Source organism: Drosophila subpulchrella, chromosome 2L, assembly GCF_014743375.2.
Source record: "Drosophila subpulchrella strain 33 F10 #4 breed RU33 chromosome 2L, RU_Dsub_v1.1 Primary Assembly, whole genome shotgun sequence".
Taxonomy (NCBI): domain Eukaryota; kingdom Metazoa; phylum Arthropoda; class Insecta; order Diptera; family Drosophilidae; genus Drosophila; species Drosophila subpulchrella.
In genome coordinates, this window is record NC_050610.1 from 12,959,087 (window position 1) to 12,978,330 (window position 19,244).

Here is a 19,244-nt window from a genome sequence, read left to right on the forward strand (position 1 = left end):
ACGCGTTGACATCAATCGGAATTCAGATGGGTTTCATCATCGGTACGCCCCGTACTTTGTACTTCTTTAATGTTCCATGCAAATCCCAATGACACAAATGCATATTCACCGGAGAAACCAGGGAACCAAGCAGCCATGAAGTCTCTATTGTGACCATTGGAAATGGACAACAAAGTTCTGGCCCGGACGCTTGATGAGATCCAACTTTATGCCAACAGACCCCAGCAGGCCCTTGTCAGCCATAAACAATACCATATATACCATAAACAGTAAGGCAAATAAACAAAACACTGTGAATAACGTAGATGAGGTCCAGATACTTAAATGCATTTGAGCTAGTATTCTGCTTTTTGTTTAATTGGAAGGGGATCGATGGGAAGTCATTGTTGTTATAATGACTTCGAGTTACCCTTTCGTTACTCTATTTATCTTTAAACTTACTTTTAGGTTAATAATTCATTGAATTATCGATTATTTTATATTCTATTTTCATTTAATAAACTAATCAAAATGCACAAAATTCTATTTTAATAACAACGTATGCCTGGGAACACAGATTTAATTGGATTGCTAGTTCATATCTTATCAAAAAGCATCGGTTACTCGTCCGTTGCAGACTGTATCATACATTAAACCACCCCGACTGAAACCCAAATTGTTACCATATGGCAAAGGAAAACTAAGTAAATACAAACAACAGGGAAAATGGCAAAAAAGCGGGCATTAATATGTATGGAGTGTAATACACATAACGAGTCCAAAAGCATTGGAGCCTGAAGCTGGAGGAATGGTGGGGTAGCCACTGGATGCGGGTTTGAATGGGAACTGGAGGGACATTTGCATATCTCATCAGCAAATGAGCAATGACCAGAAAGAAAAACCTGGTAGAGGCAAGAAAAGTCTTTAAGGGCTCTTAAATCGAACATATAATGATAAACCCAATAAACTAAATGTATTTCCTGAGCCATAAAGACAACTAATAGATCTCAATCTATGAAGTATATTAAATATCATTTGTTTTAGCTATTCCCCCCACGGGCATCACGATTTCGCACCTTTTATCATGAAATCAAACCGCTGGAAAACTTGGATCGTAAGATTGGTGTTAATTAACTGCTCAAATAAGAGATTCAATTAAATTATTTAACTCTGCGCATCAATGTATAAAAATCTAAAAGTTAACGCAACAATAAAAAATGTTTGATACATTTAATTGGACTTCCATGATAGCCTATTAGGTCTAGATGGGCTAACAAATTTATACTAATTTTATGCACGCGTTTTGCATGTTTAACAACCGCCTTATATGCTGACTGCTTCGATTTATCCACCTGTAGACAAAATTATATTTTTGTGGTTTTGTATATGAGTTGAGGAAGGCGACTTTATTGACAAGGCTTATATAATTATAATAGATTTAATTAATGACCAAAGTTTTTTTAATTTTTTAATGCGAATTTGTATTAACCTCATTTGCTTGCATAATAATTTGGTACTTAACTTTTTAAATTGGTAATTAAAAAATAATAAACAAATATTTATTTATTTTTATTTAATTATATATTTAATTGTGTTTTTGGCGTGTTATATAGTAAACTTAAAAGATCGTCACATTTCTGAATAAATATTAGATAATTTAAAACCTCTCTTTTTCGTAGCCCCACAAAATTGATCAAAATTAAATTGAAATTCAGCAGAGATGGCTCATAAATTAAGAGCTTAAATTGTTATTTCCCTTTCATTCATGAAGTGTTTCGAAATTGGCCTAAACACGGGGATAGACCATTGGTATGCTGGCCAAGTCAAATGCGTGGGCGCATTTGTAAAAGCCAACTTAGCAGTGACAGCAACCCAGCGGGGGCACGAGCCAAAAGTATCTAAAAGTAACGATGCAATCGAATGAAAAGCAAATGAAATTTACCAAGGGGAGTGGCGTTTGTTATATGAGGCATACGACTTTGAGGCCTATGGAGGGGGCATATCGTTCACATGTCGGGCAGTATGACAAACCATTTCCGAACCCAAACTAAGCACGAAGCCAAAGATACGCGCCAAACGACAGGCAAATCACTTGGGACCAGAGAACAAGATCCCAAAACTCGAGACCCACCACCACTATATGGTCCCAAAAACCAAAAAACACAGATACACACGTACACCAAGGCGAAACGAGAATTTTTTTTTGGGGACGACGCACAAAATCAAAGAGTATTCCAGCTAGCCGCTTCAGTTGATGAGCAACTTTCGAGGGCATCGCACGTGAATTTCGCAACGGATTCGGTTTCGATTGCGTTATTTCGGTTCGGAGGCGCGAGAATATATCTCAATTTGTTTAAATAAAATATTAACATTCCCGGGTCGCCGGCTGCAGTAAGGAATACATATATTAGGGATCTCCAAGATGCCGGACGAAGTGCCCGCCAAAGGCAGCATATTGGGCAGTAAGTTATGGATTGCATGTAAATCGGAACCATCTGTTTCGAGATTGCATTCGTGGACTGCATCAGCCGGTGATGATGCACAAGTGCAACAAGTGGGTGGGAAAAAGACTTTTTGGCAAGGCCAAGAACAATGTTCAAGATACAACTTTGACCTCCAAAAACCGGCAGGAAGGTCGTTCGTGTGCGTGAGTTCCAGAAATCTTCCTTATTGCGTGTGTATTTGTGTGTGGGGCATATCCTTTATGTTTTTAGGTTGCTGTGGCTTTTTTTAGATTCCTGCCCACGCCACGAGGCATATTTGATTTGTTCTTGGCGATTTTATGCCCAGGGTATGATGTCCGGACAAGGTCAAATGGAAGTCATAGATATAAACAATATTGACATACAAATATATAGCCAATTTGTATGCGTACCAAAAACAACCGCGACATTCTCGAAATTCGTCTACCTATCCCAACAAAACTGCGAAAGTTTGCCAAGCTTTTGAGTGTGGTAAATAATAGTGTTTACTTTAATCAAACGATGCGAAAAATTTTATGTGACATTTGTTTGAGTTTTGTGATAAAAGCAAAAAGAACCCAAAGGGGTTACTTATAGAGCTTTTTTATGATATCGACTGAAATATTTTGATTCAGTGTCTTATCAAATGTTCACTGCTCACATTTTATATATTTCAATAGGATATTTGATATTTCGTCAAGTGCTTATGAAATGTTGAATCACTTATTTATTTGAATGGTGTGTCACAACGACGAGATGGAACCCAATTTTTTCATAAGCACTAATCAAATATTATTATAATAAAATATTAAAAAAATAATAAATAATAAATAATAATAATAAACTATTTTAAAATATTTCAAACTATTACGTAGATGCCATTCGATTTTGCTAAATGGAGAAATTATCCAGGATCAGTCGTTCTTATTTTAGCACTTTATAGATTACCCTAAGCACTTGAGCTTTACCTCAACGCCCACCCTAATCAAACAAGCAAATGAGTCTTGGTAAATTTATAAATACTTACCAACTGAAAGGTATTGGTGCTTTCCAACAGTTAACCCAATGCAAATAAAGATTAAGTAATAAAGTATAAAGAAGAAAACGACCAACGAAGGAAGGTTACTCTTCGGAGAAATGTTAAAGGGGATAAACTAATAATTTCCTATAATATTAAAATCAATAAGAAATTAGTATTACTAATATTTAAATCAAACAAACTTTTTGTATGGCACCAAGAAATAACAAAGTAATGATAATTTTATTCAAATTTGCCTGGTCTAAAATGATTTCGTAGAATAGGGTATATCTGAAGACATTGAGAATATAATAATCCCGGCCATTAACAAATATAAATAATCGTGTTGCCAGCTCGGAATGCCCACTTCTGACAGCCATGAAAGTGAAATTGAAAACAAAGACCACAAATTTATACCCCTCGTTATCGCAACGTGCGCTAATAATTGCCAGACATGATTGCCCCCTTACCGATTTGAAAAGGGTGTGGATTATAATCGGTCAGCTATCGATGCGCGTGCAATACTGACCCTACCCAACTGCCAGTAATCAGTGGCCGGTTCTATGCAGAACTCGTGGGTCTCTAGGTGATTGGGTTCGAAACACCCAAGTGGTGTCATGGCATGTCCCTAAAAATACTTTAATGGTAATGTCCCTTCGGATAGCCTTGACTGTCTTCAGTTGTTTGTCTTTACTCCTCGGGGTTCGGGAAGAAGTAGCGAAAGAAACCTAGAACTAATTCCTTAATTTGCTTAAATGGTATTGTTTAGCTTACCATATCAATGCTAATTGAAACTCGTCGAGAAGCAATTGAATTGGCCAATACGAATATCGCTGGCATTAATCAAATTGACTTGCCCCACACTACAGAGTGAAATATCTTTTAATTTCTTAAGATATACTGCTTTTTCAGGATATTGAAATAGATGGTTAAAATCTATTTGTTTCTGTTAAAAAAATACCTGTATATGTCAATTATATTTTTAAATATTTTAAAAGTACCTAAGTACCTCAAAATTGAGGATTTCTTAACTCTTTATACCTTTAAAATTGAAGAACATTTTTCAGATCAAAACTTTGATATAGAGCTTGATCTATTGGATTGAAATAACTTGTTTTTCTTATATAATAAAACAAAGATATTAAAATATTCAATAATTCATCAAAAACTCATCTTGAACTATAACAAAAACTTGTTGGGGAGCAGTTTCAGTTTATGCAATCTTCATTTGCTATACTTAAGATCCTTTTTTCCGTTTTTAGAACTTGTGCCCGCCCGCTATGTGTTGGCTATCCTGGGATCCATCGGCATGGCCATTGTCTACGGACTCAAGGTTAATCTTAGCGTAGCGATGGTGGCTATGCTAAATCACACGGCCATCCAGGCAAACGGTCTTACTGATGGACATGGAGGTGACAGCAGCTCGAATGTTTCCCTGGTGGAGGAATGCCACCCGCCAGGAAATGACGAGGCTGTCAATAAGACAGTTGAGCAAGGACCATTTGTGTGGAGCGAACCCCTGCAGGGAACCCTGTTGAGTTGCTATTTCTGGGGCTACTTCGTTTCACAGATTCCCCTTGCCCACGTGGCCGAGAACTTCTCCGCCAAATGGGTGATGCTCTTCTCGGTGGCCATCAATGTGGTGTGCACTATCTTGACCCCTGCGTTTACCAAATTGCATTGGGGCGGCTTGATCCTGATGCGAGTCCTCGAAGGCGTCGGTGGAGGAGCCTCTTTTCCGGCCATGCACGTGATGATCGCCGCCTGGGCTCCGCCCACCGAGCGCATGGTCATGTCCACCATCATCTATGTGGGCACATCGGCGGGAACTGCGCTCTCCATCCTTATGGCCGGAATTATATCCTCCAAATTGGACTGGGAATCGGTGTTCTATGTGATGGGTGGTCTCAGCTGCATCTGGATGATACTGTGGATCATCTTGGTCCAGGACAATGCCAACAAGCAGCGCTTCATCAGCCCCGAGGAGCGGCAAATGATCAACAGTTCGCTGGGCACTGAGACGAAGTCGGAGCATCATCCTGCAGTTCCATGGGTCAAGGTCTTCAAGTCCGTTCCCTTCTGGGCCATTCTGATAGCCCACACGTGCAGCAACTTCGGCTGGTACATGTTCCTCATCGAAATTCCCTTCTACATGAAGCAGGTGCTCAAGTTCAACGTGGCCAGCAATGCGGCTCTCAGTGCATTGCCCTACTTCCCCATGATCATCTTCAGTATCTGCCTCGGAAAGCTTTTGGACAGTCTGCAGGCTAAGGGTGAGTAAATATAATAAGTACATGGGTATCATAACAATAGTACTTACAATTATACCACTAATAGAATCTTATTTCTAGTTCTTCGAAATTTTGTTTTTTGAGTTCAAACAACTATATTTATTATAATCTTATCTTTTTTCATTATTTTACTGATTTACCCTTTTGGAATTATCAAGATCTAGATCAAGAACTTGAATAATTTATGAATACTTTGGATTTGCTTTCTCTTAATATAAATAATTATAAAAGGTATAAATATTTCCAAGAATTTTTAAGGTTACAAAAATATTAATAACCTATAGATTTCTTAGAAACATATACTCTATACATATAGAGTGTTCCTAAAAAACATTTTCCGATTATTAATTACACATCCTCATATCATATCATATTATATCATAAAAAGACAATTATTTATATTTATATTTACTTTCTTACGAATTCCAGGTAAAATCAGCACCACCGTTGCCCGCAAGACGGCCACCTCCATTTGCACCCTGATCCCTGGAGTTTGCCTGCTGGTTCTCTGCTACATTGGATGCCGTCACTATGAGGCGGTTACCGTCATGTCCATCGGCATTGTGGCCATGGGTTCCATGTTCTCCGGCTTCCTGTCCAATCACATCGATATTGCCCCGAACTTCGCCGGTACTCTGGTGGCTCTGACCAACACGGCGGCTACTTTACCTGGTATCATAGTGCCCCTTTTCGTAGGATTCGTCACAAAGGGAAATGTAAGTAAAAGTTTGCAATCTTAGTTCTTCCCTAATCAATTGGTTTCTTGAACTTTCCAGCAAAACATTGGAGCCTGGCGCATCATCTTCGGAGTGACCATTGTCCTATTCGCCATCGAGTTCCTCGTATTTGTGTTTTTGGGTTCTGGTAGCGAGCAATCGTGGAACAAGTCTGGATCCCCCAAGGATGTCGAGGCCAAGGATGAAAAGACTCCGTTGAAAGAGATGCCCCAAAAGTCCTAAATCCCCAATCTCGCTTTGATTACTCTGCCCAAATTACTCGATGAACTTCTGCTAATTCAGATATCATTTGGACGAAGCAAAAATGGAATGGTCATCTCTGGACTGTAAATACCAATAACAAACTATGCATTGTACGCGCGAAATAGGAAGCTCTTAAAAAATCGAATTTAAAAATGATCTACGGTTTTTCGTTATATTAAATACTATAAGAACACAGAAAACACGGAATATGTTAAGATCATTTTGGAACCCGATTTGTATGCGCTCCCTCTTTAGAGTGTGCACTGTAATCTTTAGATCGCTGTAACCCTATAGCTAGTAGCCGTACACTATTACGGATAAACACTTCAGCCCGCCTAATGTACTTAACACTCTTGATTTCAAAAGTTGTCTACAAATAAAGCGACGCCTTAGTGAATGCAATGAGTTTTTCTAAAGTTTAGAAGGGGCAATGGGGTTTCACCTTCAGTTTTGATGGAAATGTCGGGTCAATAACCGCACTTTTGTTTTTATTTTCAGAACGAACAATATGAGCATTTGAGCATTATGAAAACTTACAATTCCATAAAATTCTAGGAATTTGTTTACGGTTTTGTAATAAGCTAACATATGAACAGAGGTTTATTCCATACTGAATTTTGAAATTGAAAGCTCAATACCTCAAAAGCGCGAAAGAGAAGGGGAATTTTAGCCATGAGAATCAAGTTAAAATTAAGTAATAAATAGGTTAATAAAACATTTTTGGGTTGGTTAAGTAAACATTTTAATTGAAATAGAACTCATCCATTAAATTAAAAAAGTGCATGTATAATAAGACATTCTGTAGTTTAATAAAATAACTTTATGTTGGAAAAAGCAAAGAATTATATAATATAATAATTATATTATAAGATAGTTTTCTTTTAATAAATAAAACCTCCCTTATCACTTTTCAAATTCCGATTATTGTAACCGCCAAAAGGCCAGCCGTACATCTATCGATATGCCTGAAGAAACATATGATTTCATGTAATCAGTTTGCCGGCTTCAAAGGAGATTCTATAAAATGTTGAAGGTACGCAGCATATTTCTGCTGCCGAGAAGGTGGAAAAGCGGGGCCAAGAAGCGATGGAATGTCCTGCAGAACAAGAAGAACAACTGCGACCGTGCGTTGGATAACTTTGATGATTTCTACGGAAGTGTTTACGGCAGCCGGTGGAAGAACATGCGGGCGGCGCTCCTCACGAGGCACAAGTACATTGCCATGGTCAACAACTTCGGGGACACGGAGCAGACATGCAGCATGCTGGAGACAGATGGAGCCATCAACATGAAGTCCTTGATTAACCTGGCACAGGATCGCCTAAAGGACAGCGAGGAAACGATGCCGGAGCAGGGCAAATCCCGCCATGAAATAGAAGGAAAGTTGGATGCACTGCTGCGAAAACAACAAGAACGCGAAGTGGCCTCCATTTACCCGAGTACAGGAGAAGATGGTTCATCCAATCCACTGCCACTAGAGCTGAAGTTTGACAACATACAGGAAAAGCAGCCGGAGGAAGTCCATAATCCCTTCAAGCAGAGCTTGACCAAGGCGTTGGAGGAGGATGTTAAGCTGGACGAGCATCGCCTGGTGGATCCACAATTCGGCACTGGCGGACTCTATGAATACATGCCCGCCCACAGCATCAAGGGCATGGAGGATTGGGTGGCCGAGTCGGAGCACTACAAGTACTACCAAACGAGCGCCGATTTTCCACTCACCATTGAACCGGAGGCTTCGTTTCACTATCCCGAGCACCTTTCACTGTACACCTACGAAATGGGTAACTGCTCCGACTTCAAGGGACCCAAAAAGTGCCTGACCGGCGTCCTTTCTCACTTTATGATGGATGGTGCCTCAACTTTGCCACCTCTTTTCCTGCAGGTAAAGCCCGGGGAGCGGGTGCTCGATGCCTGTGCCTCTCCTGGCGGCAAGTCCCTGCTCCTGCTGCAGACCCTCCACCTGGATCAGCTCGTCTGCAACGACATCCAAGAGTCCCGCCTGAATAAGCTGCGCAAAGTGATGCAGGAGTACCTGTTCGACTACAAGGAACGCTGGGCGGGCAAGCGGCTCATCTTTAGCCAAAGTGATGCCCGCTATATAGATCAGTATGAGCAGTTCGATAAGATACTGGTAGATGTGCCATGCACCACGGATCGCCACGTGCTCAACGAACAGGACAACAATATCTTCAAGCCAACGCGCATCAAGGAGCGACTACGGATTCCAGAGCTCCAGGCAGGCATCCTGGTCAACTGTCTACGTTTGTTGCGACCAGGCGGAAGCTTGGTTTACTCCACCTGCTCGCTGTCGCCCATTCAGAACGATGGTGTAGTCCACATGGCATTGCAAAAGGTGTTCACCGAGTTCGGCATCACAGCAACCATCAAGGATCTGAGTCAGCACACGACCCTCTTCAGCGATATTTTTAAGTTTGAGCACCCAAAGGGACTTAAGTATGGACAAATGGTGGTGCCCTACCTGCCGGCCAACTTTGGACCCATGTATTTCAGCAAAATAACCAGAAATATGTGAATGATTGATTGAAGGGAATCAATAAGGGTGAAGCTTTACAAAGATGGTAACATTGTAGTGAAGGTTGTTTCGAAATGGTAATGTAGAGTATATCCTAGGATAAGCTACATATTCTTCCTAAATAAATAAACCCGTTTAAAAATTAAAAAGTACCTTTATATTTAACATACTGTTCCCTTTGGCCAACAGCATTTTCTACTGCTGAAATTACATTTGTTTGTCGGTTTTCTTTTTCTTTTTAGCTTTAATTGGCAAAGGTCCTGGATTCTTGAAAATTGTGCTGCAAAGGAAATATAGCAATTATAAGTACGATTCCTGTCAATTAAATTACCCCCATACTCACTGGCAAGTGGTGCAAATTGGACTGTATTTGCAGAACACCGACAGGCAGACCGAGCAGACATAGCCAATGTCGATGAGCTCACGATGGCAGAAACAGGAGGCACGATAGTCAACCTTGGGCGGTGGTGGCAAGACCAACTTGTGGCGGATCTGCGGGGCTGGCAGGAAGACCCACAAGAGGTACTGCAGCAGGCCATCCAATTGGGTGACCTTCAGGAACTGGCCGGAGGTAATATCACAGCCCTGCTGGAGCAAACTCAGTGTCTTGTCCAGGGCGCAGGTATCGATCACAATGCCCAGTTTCTGGGCGGTAAAGAAGACATTCATGAAGGTCATGTACTGGGAGGCGCACTCATTGCTGCCGGTCAAGACCAGGATGCGGGAGTGCATCTTGACGCCAGGTGCAACATTCCGCTGGAGCTGTAGAGGGGAATTTCAGAGTAAGTATGGTATTTAAAAGGTGATCCTCGGGGGTTTCCTTACCCTGGATATGTAGCACAGTGCCATGGACATACTGCCAGCCAGGAGACTCTCGCAAGGAGCACTGAGACGTGGAGCATTCATCAGGATGCTTCCTAGCTGCTGTTTTACCGTCTTCTCCACCAAACTAAAGGCTTCATATTGCCCATCCACTTGGCGCAATTCCACTTGTCGCCTGGGCAGAGGATACAGGAAATTTCTGGAAAGGATTGAAGCTTAGACAATGCTCATATCTTATGGAGTCCCCACTTACGTGGCATGATGGGAGCAGGATAGCACAGCCAGTTTGTTCTGGGCCTTTTGCATGAGGTGCGCATTTCCGAAGGCAATCACCGCCTCCAGGATTTGGGTGAGGTTCTGCGGGTTCTGGCGAACGATGTGCTGCGATGGGTTCGTGTCCAGCACGATCACCAAGAGGTCGATGCATGACTCGGCTGTAATTTGGACCCATAAACAATTGTTTTCTCGCTTTTATTTGGCTTAAAGACGCACCTTCCTTGCTAGCTGCTGCTTGATCCACTTCCATTTTCGCCGGCAATGTTATCGATAGAGATGCGCAACAGTCGATGCTTACAGTAGGGTATCTCGACCTATTTGTTGTTTAAAATATTTAAAATTTCTATGGGGTCACCGAAAAGAACCAATTTCGTGAAAACTTATTGTGATTATGGTATCATCATAATACTAAATATACAGTAATATTTTTTTCTAAAGGAGTTTAACTCTTACATTTAAAACCACCAGCCAAAGAACTTATAAGTGTTATAAAGTTAATCTATAATTTCCCAATATTTAAAAGAATTATATGTCTTGAATACTTAATAAGCTCAAATTATTTCAAGTTGAAGTCCCCGCCATGTATATCTTCCTACCGATCCAAACAAGAAGTGTCACCACCATCGATACACTGGTTATCGTTATCGCTGCTACCTATCGTCATATTTGCTGGGCGTTTTACATATTTTTTTTATTGGGAAATACAACAAAGCTCCACAAAGGACACGATGCTCGTTCTGGTACTCGGCGACCTGCACATTCCCCATCGGTGTAGCAGCCTGCCGGCCAAGTTCAAGAAGCTGCTGGTGCCGGGCCGCATCCACCACATCCTGGCCACCGGAAACATCTGCACCAAAGAGTCGTACGACTATCTTAAATCCCTGGCCAATGATGTGCACATAGTACGCGGCGACTTCGACGAAAACCTCACGTATCCGGAGCAGAAGGTGGTCACGGTGGGCCAATTCCGGATCGGCCTGTGCCACGGCCACCAGGTGGTTCCCCGGGGAGATCCCGAGGCGCTGGCCCTCATCCAGCGGCAACTGGACGTGGACATCCTGATCACGGGGCACACGTACAAGTTCGAGGCCTACGAGCACGGGAACAAGTTCTACATCAACCCGGGCTCGGCGACGGGTGCCTTTAATCCTCTGGACACCAATGTGGTGCCCTCGTTTGTGCTGATGGACATTCAGAGCACCTCGGTGGTCACCTATGTTTACCAACTGATTGGCGACGAGGTCAAGGTGGAGCGCATCGAGTACAAGAAGATCTAGGGCCTTAGTATTAGCCACCAGCCATTCCCAACCAATCCTTGACTCCTGAGCTTGGCTTCATTAAAGAAATTGTAAATGTACGTAGCAATAAATCAAGTTCTCATTTTTTTATCTAATAAAAAATGCTGACATTTTATTTAAATAGAAAATAAAATTATGATCAGATGAATATGAAGTTTTAGAATTTATACAAATGGTTTTCTTTAAGAGCAATATTTTTCAGTACTACCCAACATCCCATTAAAACCAGCATCTTTTGGAATAACTCCCACATTTATCTGATAAAAAATGTTTAAATTTTATTTAAATAGAATATAAAAAAGAGTTACTTCTGATGATCGAGTAAAGAGTCTGCTTAAAAAGTTCGAATTTCGTGCTCAGTTGCATTACACACTCTCGATATAAATACATTGGGTTCGTTTTTTGTGGCCATCGCTTTTCCATCGAAATAAATTATATAAATACTTTCTCCACTAGCCAGGATAGCAAAGTTTGGCAACATCATCATTACGAAAAGTTTGATCTAAAAATCTCTGAATTACGAAAACTTTGCGCTTAATATTAAATACAATTATGATTGCTGACTGGCTAATGCTTGCTGCTGATGATAGTTGGAAAAGCAACGGATTGGATCCCTTGGTGGAGATACGCATTAGCCGAGGCTGTCCACGCAAACAGTCTTGAGGGTCTTGCCGGCAATCGTGGTCTTATACTGCTCCGGCAATGCCAACTCGGTCTGAAAGGATCATTGAAAAAAATTACTAATGGAAAACCAGAAGGAAGATGTAAGCACTCACATAATCGCCACTGGCGTCGGGCAAAAGGATGTTCATCTCTGAGGACTTGGAGTTAACAATCTCCACGCCCAGCGAGTCCTTGGACAGATACATCTGGCAACCGTCGGTCTTGTCGATCGAAACCGTCGGCACCGAGCCGAGCACCTGCATCTGGACGCTCTGGCAGTTGACAAACTCCACGGAGGCCACCACGGAGTCGAACAGCAGGGAGCACTTCTTGCACGAATCGAACACGATGTTGTTCACCTTGCCCTTGACGGTCAGCGTGGAGCCCTCGCAGCGGAACACATACACCACGTTGTTCATCTCGGCATTCTCCACCAGCAGTCCAGTGTTGTTCTTCTGGTACTCGATGATCCACTTCTTGCCATCGCGCTCGAATACGGGCGCCTTGGCAGCCGCAGTCGCTGGAGCAGCAGCGGCATTGCTGCCGCCAGACTGGGCGGGCGACTTAAACGGAGCAGGTCCGGTACGCAGAGAGGGATTCTTGTGGGTCTGCATGTCCCCGGTGACCTTCTTCAAGCCTATTGGATTTACAAATTAACAAATATTAGAGGAGCTCTAAACAATCATCTCGGTTACTGCTTACCCTTGGTGATGTCGGCACCCTGGTTGATCTGGGCGAACAAGGCGCTGCGATCATCTCCAGCGCTGTCCAGCTTGAGGGCACTGAGATCTAGCATCGGTGGTGGTGGGGGCAGGCCACCAGGTGGCGGCGGTGGTGGGGCACCACCGGCAGGGGCAGCTCCCTTTCCCGACCAAACCAGTCCCGTGGTGTGGTACTGGCGGATGTAGGCCTGCAGTTCGGTCAAGGTCTGCACCCAGGCGCGGGCCCACTCCACATGCTTGACATCCTTCTCCTTCCACTCCTTGAGCACTCGGTTCGTGTAGAACTGGCCGGCGTCATTCATCTCCTTGACATAGGGTCCCGGAGTCTTCTCCACGCACACCCATCCCAAAGCGGGAATGCTCTCGCTAATGGCCGACAGGTGATTGAACAGGGCCGAAGAGCGGTGCTTCTCGCGGAAGTCCTGAATGGCGCTGATCTGCGTCGAGGTCGGTTTCAGGAGCTCCGCCTGCTTGGGCTGCGCCGGCTGGGCAATCTGAGTGGCCAGCGTGACGTACTGCAGTTGGAAGCTGTTGAGGGAATTTAACGATACGATTATTTCACTTTCTTCATAGATGACTCATGTACAGGCTGACTCACCCAAAGGCGCTCTTTACGAGCTCCGCATGCTGGGCAACATCACCGCCAATTTTGGCGGAGAGCGCTAGGTATTGGCTCAGCGGACCCGCCACAATGTCCTCGAATCCGGCGACACTCATGTTGCTGCTGGGCGGCGAAGGAGGTGGTGGTGGTGTCTCTACTTTTTCGGCAACTGGAAGAGCTTCTTCAACTTCTTCTTCTTCGGCTGGTGGGGGCGGAAGAGTAGGCGTGGGCAGTTCAATGGGCTGAGGAGCTGTTAGAGTCCGTTCCAATCGGTCGACAAGGGTCTCCAGTCGCTCGCAAATGCTCTCCAAGTGCTCAACAGCGGCCGTGGGCTTGGCTTCCGGCTCGTTATCTGAACCAGAATAACGCGTAGAGAGAATGGAAAATTATTAGTGCTTGTTTGGCAATTATTTCTTATTCTTAAAATAATATTGAGTTGACAAAAGAAAGTTAAATATTCGAGTGAGGTGATGTTTCAGCGTGATCGACCCCCATAAATCGTGCACTCACAATATCTGATAAAAGGCGATATAAACTAAAACTTCTTGAGAAGTGAATGATGATGTACTGGTGCACTTAACACTTATTGATGCAAAAAAGAGCTAATCCCAACGAGTGAAAGTGATAAAACCACATGCAAAAACGACACAAGATTCAAAGAAAAACACAAGAGAGAAGGACTAAGTTGAACCCTTGAACAAAGTAACTTGACTTGGTTGATTCTATGGCTATAAAGAAGATATTCAAATCCCTAGACTCTCACATCTTCATTATAGCAAACATACAATGCAAGTCAAGTATCCTTATGATCTGAGATACAAATGAACAAAAGAATCGGACTCTAACGAAGCTGGCATACCCCGCACGGCCACGCTGTGCTCCACAGCCGCGTGAGCAGCCCGCAGGAGCTCCGTGTAGAGGCGCTGGCGCTTCAGCTCCAGCTCGTCGCGTCCCACCGGCGTGACCGGTGGCTCGATGCAGCCGCTGGACATGGAACGAGGTCAGAGGAGGCGATATTCAAACAATACTATTGGTGGCAGGGTGCGAAATGGGTCAACCTGTTCTGGTTTCAACAAAACTAGCTTATTAATAAGTTATTATTCAAGTATTGTGAAACCAGAACAGGCGCTCGGGTAGGGCTGGCTTCATACATCTCATTGAGTCGCTCGTCCTCGAACCAGGAGGGCAATCCGTGGGCAAAGAACAGGGTCTCCGAGACGACATCCCCCTCGAGGTATGGCGCACACATGCTCTCCCTTTTCGGCGGAGGCAGTGAGTCGGAGAACACCTCGTCGTCGTCCAGTAGGGAACTCTGATTCTGGCTGGCCAGCAGGAGCAGGGGCAGTGGATCCGGTTCAATGATCTCCGCTCGGTTGCTGATGTTCACCTTCTTTTTGATTGACTGATGTGTGGAATTGTGTCTGGACAGGCAGCTCTTGGTGGGCGGTGGCTGGGGAGGTGGTGTGGTCGGAGTAACTGCAGCCGCCGCCACCACCACTTCATCCGCCTCCTCCGCATCGCCGCTGGTCATCGAAGCTGGTGGTGCCGTGGATGTGGAAGAGTGCGTGGAGCGGGCCAATGCCTCCGTTTCTTTGGGAGCTGCGACTGGTACTGGTGCTGGTGCCGGTGGAGTTGCAGTTGGAGTTGTAGTTGCAGTTGGTGGTGATTTATTATTAGCTGCTTCAGCCTGAGTTGGTTGGGCTGTGGAAGTGTGGCTTAAGATTACTCTACGTGAAGCTTAAATTACACAGACGACCATCAAGGAAAGCGCCGATACTTAAGTTGATTATTTCACTTTAGTCTTTGCCTACTTCGCTTCCTGGTTTCATTATATATTCACTTATCGCATTTAAAAAGCCACATTTACTACAACCATGATGTCATGGTCAGTGATTGATTAAGTAGTTAGTTTTATAATGGTAATCTTGAAATTATTTTCTAGTAGTTATTAAATAAAAATATTTTATAGAATGGTTTAAATCAACAAAATAATATTTTAAGACTGAAATATTTGTATTATTATGCTTTTAATTATTTTTCTTGGCTAAAATATATAATTTTTCTGAAATATATAGAAGGTAATCGTTTGAAGAACACATCAACCTTCATTTATGTATTTATGTATAATTTTTCTAAAATATATAGAAGGTAATCGCTTGGAGAACACCTCAACCTTCATTTAAGTTTCTATATTTGTCACCTAAAATATACTATACTGTATACACTATGATCGATGTTCACGATTCTAATATCTATAGTAGGCAATGTCATTAGTTATTCCTCATTAATCAACTGCGAATCGTCGCTGTTCCTTGATATTCCTCAAGTATAAAATTCACAGAAATAAACCCAAGAGAAAGCACAGTGGAGACAAATCAAAAGTGAACTGAAAAGGGCTCTCAAAACCGCTTAAAGTACATGGTTTGAAATAAAAAGAGTTAGAAGTAGTGGTCAGCTGCAGTTGTAATGCAGTGGATGTACAAAACCGGACGGATACGGGTCTTCGTTCCGGAGAGCAAACAAAAGCCGACACAGCTGTTGAGCTTGAAAGCCGGAGAGTTCATGGGGTGGTGTACATAATACTTAGGGTTGCGTCAGTACCAGTGTTTGCCCGGGTGCCTTCATCTGCTGCTGGATTATGCGCTTCGATGGTCTGCTTCTCTGCATTTTGGGGCTCCTCCTCGTTGGGCGACTCCTTCTGAATCTCCGCCAGCTTTCCATTCAGTTGGGATTCCCCCTTTTCGGTGGCCTGTACCTCATCCTCCTGCTCCTCGTTCTTTTTCTCCTTTTCCCTCTTGCCCGCCTTGGGATTCGATCGACAGCAGGAGAACATTTTGCAGGCGGTATTGCTAGGGCTTTTCCGGTATTCAACACTTTAAATACGAATCAAGTACATTATGTAATTTCCGTTTCTGGTTTTTGGATTCCCAGTTTTGCTCAAGCGGCGGTCACAACACTGGCATCGGCATCACATCGAATCAGTAGCAACAGCAGCCATACAAATAAAGTTCGGGCCTTCAAAAGGATGTGGCCACTCCTTGCTCATTTAGGTATATGTATAACGTAGCACATCCTTCGCCCCAAATATATTGGCACATTAAAATTAAGGCTCTACGAAATGCCTCGGAGTCCGGACCTCCAACTGGGTCAAGCGACTTCCAACCAAACACAGGACTGAATGACACACAAATGCGTTTACACACGGAGAACAGAGAACACACCCTAAAAACGAGGCGCACGCCCACGCACTCGGATTTCGATTGGGATTCGGTTTTTCGATTTCGAACGGTGGGTTTTCAACAGGACTCTGTTAACTACTCGAGTTATAACGATATAACCCCTCTGTTAACCGCCTTTTTTGGCTAATATCGCGCTGCTTTTGACCATTTCAGGCTAGCGAACCGACTGGCAATGAAAATGTGTTTCATTAATAACCGCTTTTGGCCTGGCATTCAGGATTTTATGCAAGCTTCGATGATATCTTGCACATTTTGCAGCAGAGAAAGCTTCAAATCGAGCTGGAAAATGGAAAAACTCTCTGAGAGAGTTGCGCAGACAGGGCATTGATTTCTGCTTTACCCTCGCAGCGGGTTATTCGTTTGATAAAGAAGGAAAACTTAGCCGATCCCATAGTTTTATTGACTGTATAAAGTAGGAGAGGATATAACTAAAACTTATCTATAGAACTACCTTTTTTTGGGAGGAGAGTTTAAAAGTAAAAGCTTTTTATATAGAACATTTCCATGGAATCTAGATGATTTTAAAGGATAGTTCTTATAAAAGGTTTTATGTAAATATTTAAAGTCCCCTGATTTTTAAATTGCAGTAATTTGATAACGTTTGTTGATTCCTAGATATTTCATACAACTTTTAAAGAATATTTAAAGTTTTATTCAAAAGGAACCACCATATTATGATGTATTTGGGCATGGATATCATAAGAGAACCTTCTGAGTTTTAACAAATTGTGTTTTCTGATAACGATACCTATAAATAAAGTTTTTAGTACTGTTAAGTGACTCATATTACAAAAAGAATTTCATAATGATGTATTTGGGCATGGATATCATAAGAGAACCTTCTGAGTTTTAAGAAATTGTGTTTTCTGATGATACCTATAAATTAACTTTTTAGTACTGTTAAGGGATTCGTATTAGAAAAAGAAACTCATAATGATCCATAAAATTTTTCTAAAATCGAGTGATTGAAGTAAACTTTCGTGATGAGTGTATAAAAACTTCGTATTTTCTCCCATATCTATACTTTTATTGCATGTTTTTGTTTTAGCCTCAATGCAATGAGTTTGTTGAACCGGCAGTGTTGTTTTTTTATTTGTTTGTTTTAATCTTTAAGCAGCTTAAAACAAATGGTTGGCCATTAGAGTGGGAAATGCATCAGTATCTTAAAGAGGAAGAGGGGCTTTACATAGTAAGCCGAGATTCAACTTTCGCCTGGCGATACTAGTTCTCCTTGTAGTTTTTGTTGTTTTTGCGGCAGATGCGTTTGTTGCGTGCAAAAAACGGAAAAAAGAGGAAAAAGCCTAAGAAAAAACTAGAAATCAAGAAGATTAAATGTCTGCAGCTGAGTTACCGTTACTCAAACCGCCTGTGTGTGTGTGTTTGTGTGTGGGTAAAAGAGCTCGAATTACAAGTAATGGCGATTGCAAGAAAAAGGAAAAACTACTCGCCTTATAAGGCTAGGTGTTACTTTTTCCACCTTAATCGAATATAACTTTTAGTAATCTCCCTCTCTATTTGCAATCGCAATTCGCTGATAAAGCATTTTGGCCATCTTTTTGAGTCATCCCCGCATACAAACACAAACAAATGGGTTCGGTCTTGCGTAAACTATTGTTTTTAGAACATATGTAGTTTATGTATTTGTGTGTGAGTCAGCAAAAACAAAAACAAAAAATGGCCACAACAGCTGAGTAGTTAAATTTCTCCTCTCTTATCGGGGGTTAACAATCGCAACGGCACCTGCTAAGGGTTAATTTGCATACACTTGCTGGCAATTTATTTTTTTTTAGTTTATAAGCATGGAATCGGATGTGAAATCATCGTTATAAATACACCATGTAGATTTAATTTTACAAAACAAAATGAATAACACAAAAATAGCCATCACACAGCTGTCTCTTGTCTTTTTGGCTCTCATTTGATTTGTGGTTGCTGTTGTTGTATATGTACAAACACCCACGGCCTGCAAGCACACACACACACACACGCAAGCAAACACCACCCACCCACCCCCGCCCCTTAACCCTTATCCTAGCAATTTAGCAGACAGCTTCAGCCGGCGAATTGGAGAAAGGATGGCGGAGAAAACAAAGCCCCGCTTAGAGAAACGCAGTGCGACAGAGAAAGCGAATAGCTGGTGGCACTCACCTTTGTTTTTGCTAATTAATTGGCAGGGACTCGCAGTTGTTACTTCGATAGAACCGACGAGAAGACGAGTCACAGAACCGGCAAAGGCGAAAATAATAGCGAAACAAACTTGGCGTGGCTTTCGGTGTGACCAGATGCGTGGGGGTGGGAGACGGCACACCATTTAACCCTTGAGTGGGCTACTTTTAGTATTTTTTAGTATTGTAATT

At 42.5% G+C, this 19,244-nt stretch overlaps 5 protein-coding genes across 7 annotated transcripts; 3 read left to right on the top strand and 2 right to left on the bottom strand.

Annotated features, from left to right (window-relative positions):
- Window positions 1–2,219: 2,219 nt before the first annotated feature.
- On the top strand, window positions 2,220–7,131 carry LOC119548488 (sialin). Its single transcript, XM_037855762.1, has 4 exons — window positions 2,220–2,441; window positions 4,722–5,732; window positions 6,180–6,466; window positions 6,527–7,131. Exons 1-4 carry the CDS (start codon window positions 2,402–2,404, stop codon window positions 6,707–6,709), a joined length of 1,521 nt encoding a protein of 506 aa, XP_037711690.1. The 5' UTR covers window positions 2,220–2,401; the 3' UTR covers window positions 6,710–7,131.
- A 603-nt stretch (window positions 7,132–7,734) lies between these two features.
- LOC119548207 (5-methylcytosine rRNA methyltransferase NSUN4) lies at window positions 7,735–9,415 on the top strand. Its single transcript, XM_037855341.1, has one exon. The coding sequence runs from the start codon at window positions 7,755–7,757 to the stop codon at window positions 9,264–9,266; it is 1,512 nt and encodes a 503-aa protein (XP_037711269.1). The 5' UTR covers window positions 7,735–7,754; the 3' UTR covers window positions 9,267–9,415.
- Window positions 9,408–10,677, bottom strand: LOC119548208 (general transcription factor IIH subunit 3). Its single transcript, XM_037855342.1, has 5 exons — window positions 10,581–10,677; window positions 10,342–10,522; window positions 10,092–10,287; window positions 9,610–10,028; window positions 9,408–9,546 (listed from the first exon to the last, which is right to left on the bottom strand). Exons 1-5 carry the CDS (start codon window positions 10,612–10,614, stop codon window positions 9,474–9,476), a joined length of 903 nt encoding a protein of 300 aa, XP_037711270.1. The 5' UTR covers window positions 10,615–10,677; the 3' UTR covers window positions 9,408–9,473.
- A 315-nt stretch (window positions 10,678–10,992) lies between these two features.
- LOC119546847 (vacuolar protein sorting-associated protein 29) lies at window positions 10,993–11,777 on the top strand. Its single transcript, XM_037853444.1, has one exon. It carries the CDS (start codon window positions 11,093–11,095, stop codon window positions 11,639–11,641), a length of 549 nt encoding a protein of 182 aa, XP_037709372.1. The 5' UTR covers window positions 10,993–11,092; the 3' UTR covers window positions 11,642–11,777.
- A 118-nt stretch (window positions 11,778–11,895) lies between these two features.
- Window positions 11,896–19,176, bottom strand: LOC119546846 (adenylyl cyclase-associated protein 1). 3 transcript variants are annotated; one of them, XM_037853441.1, is made up of 7 exons: window positions 16,250–16,803; window positions 14,800–15,349; window positions 14,508–14,632; window positions 13,646–14,000; window positions 13,028–13,575; window positions 12,439–12,962; window positions 11,896–12,377 (listed from the first exon to the last, which is right to left on the bottom strand). In XM_037853441.1, the coding sequence occupies exons 1-7, from the start codon at window positions 16,479–16,481 to the stop codon at window positions 12,294–12,296; spliced, it is 2,418 nt and encodes an 805-aa protein (XP_037709369.1). In that variant the 5' UTR covers window positions 16,482–16,803; the 3' UTR covers window positions 11,896–12,293. The 3 variants fall into 3 exon arrangements, with proteins under 3 accessions (XP_037709369.1, XP_037709371.1, XP_037709370.1); XM_037853443.1 differs by lacking the exons at window positions 14,508–14,632; window positions 14,800–15,349; window positions 16,250–16,803 and adding an exon at window positions 19,036–19,176 and having other exon boundaries at window positions 11,915–12,377; XM_037853442.1 differs by lacking the exons at window positions 14,508–14,632; window positions 14,800–15,349 and having other exon boundaries at window positions 11,915–12,377; window positions 16,250–16,782.
- Between the last annotated feature and the right edge of the window lie 68 nt (window positions 19,177–19,244).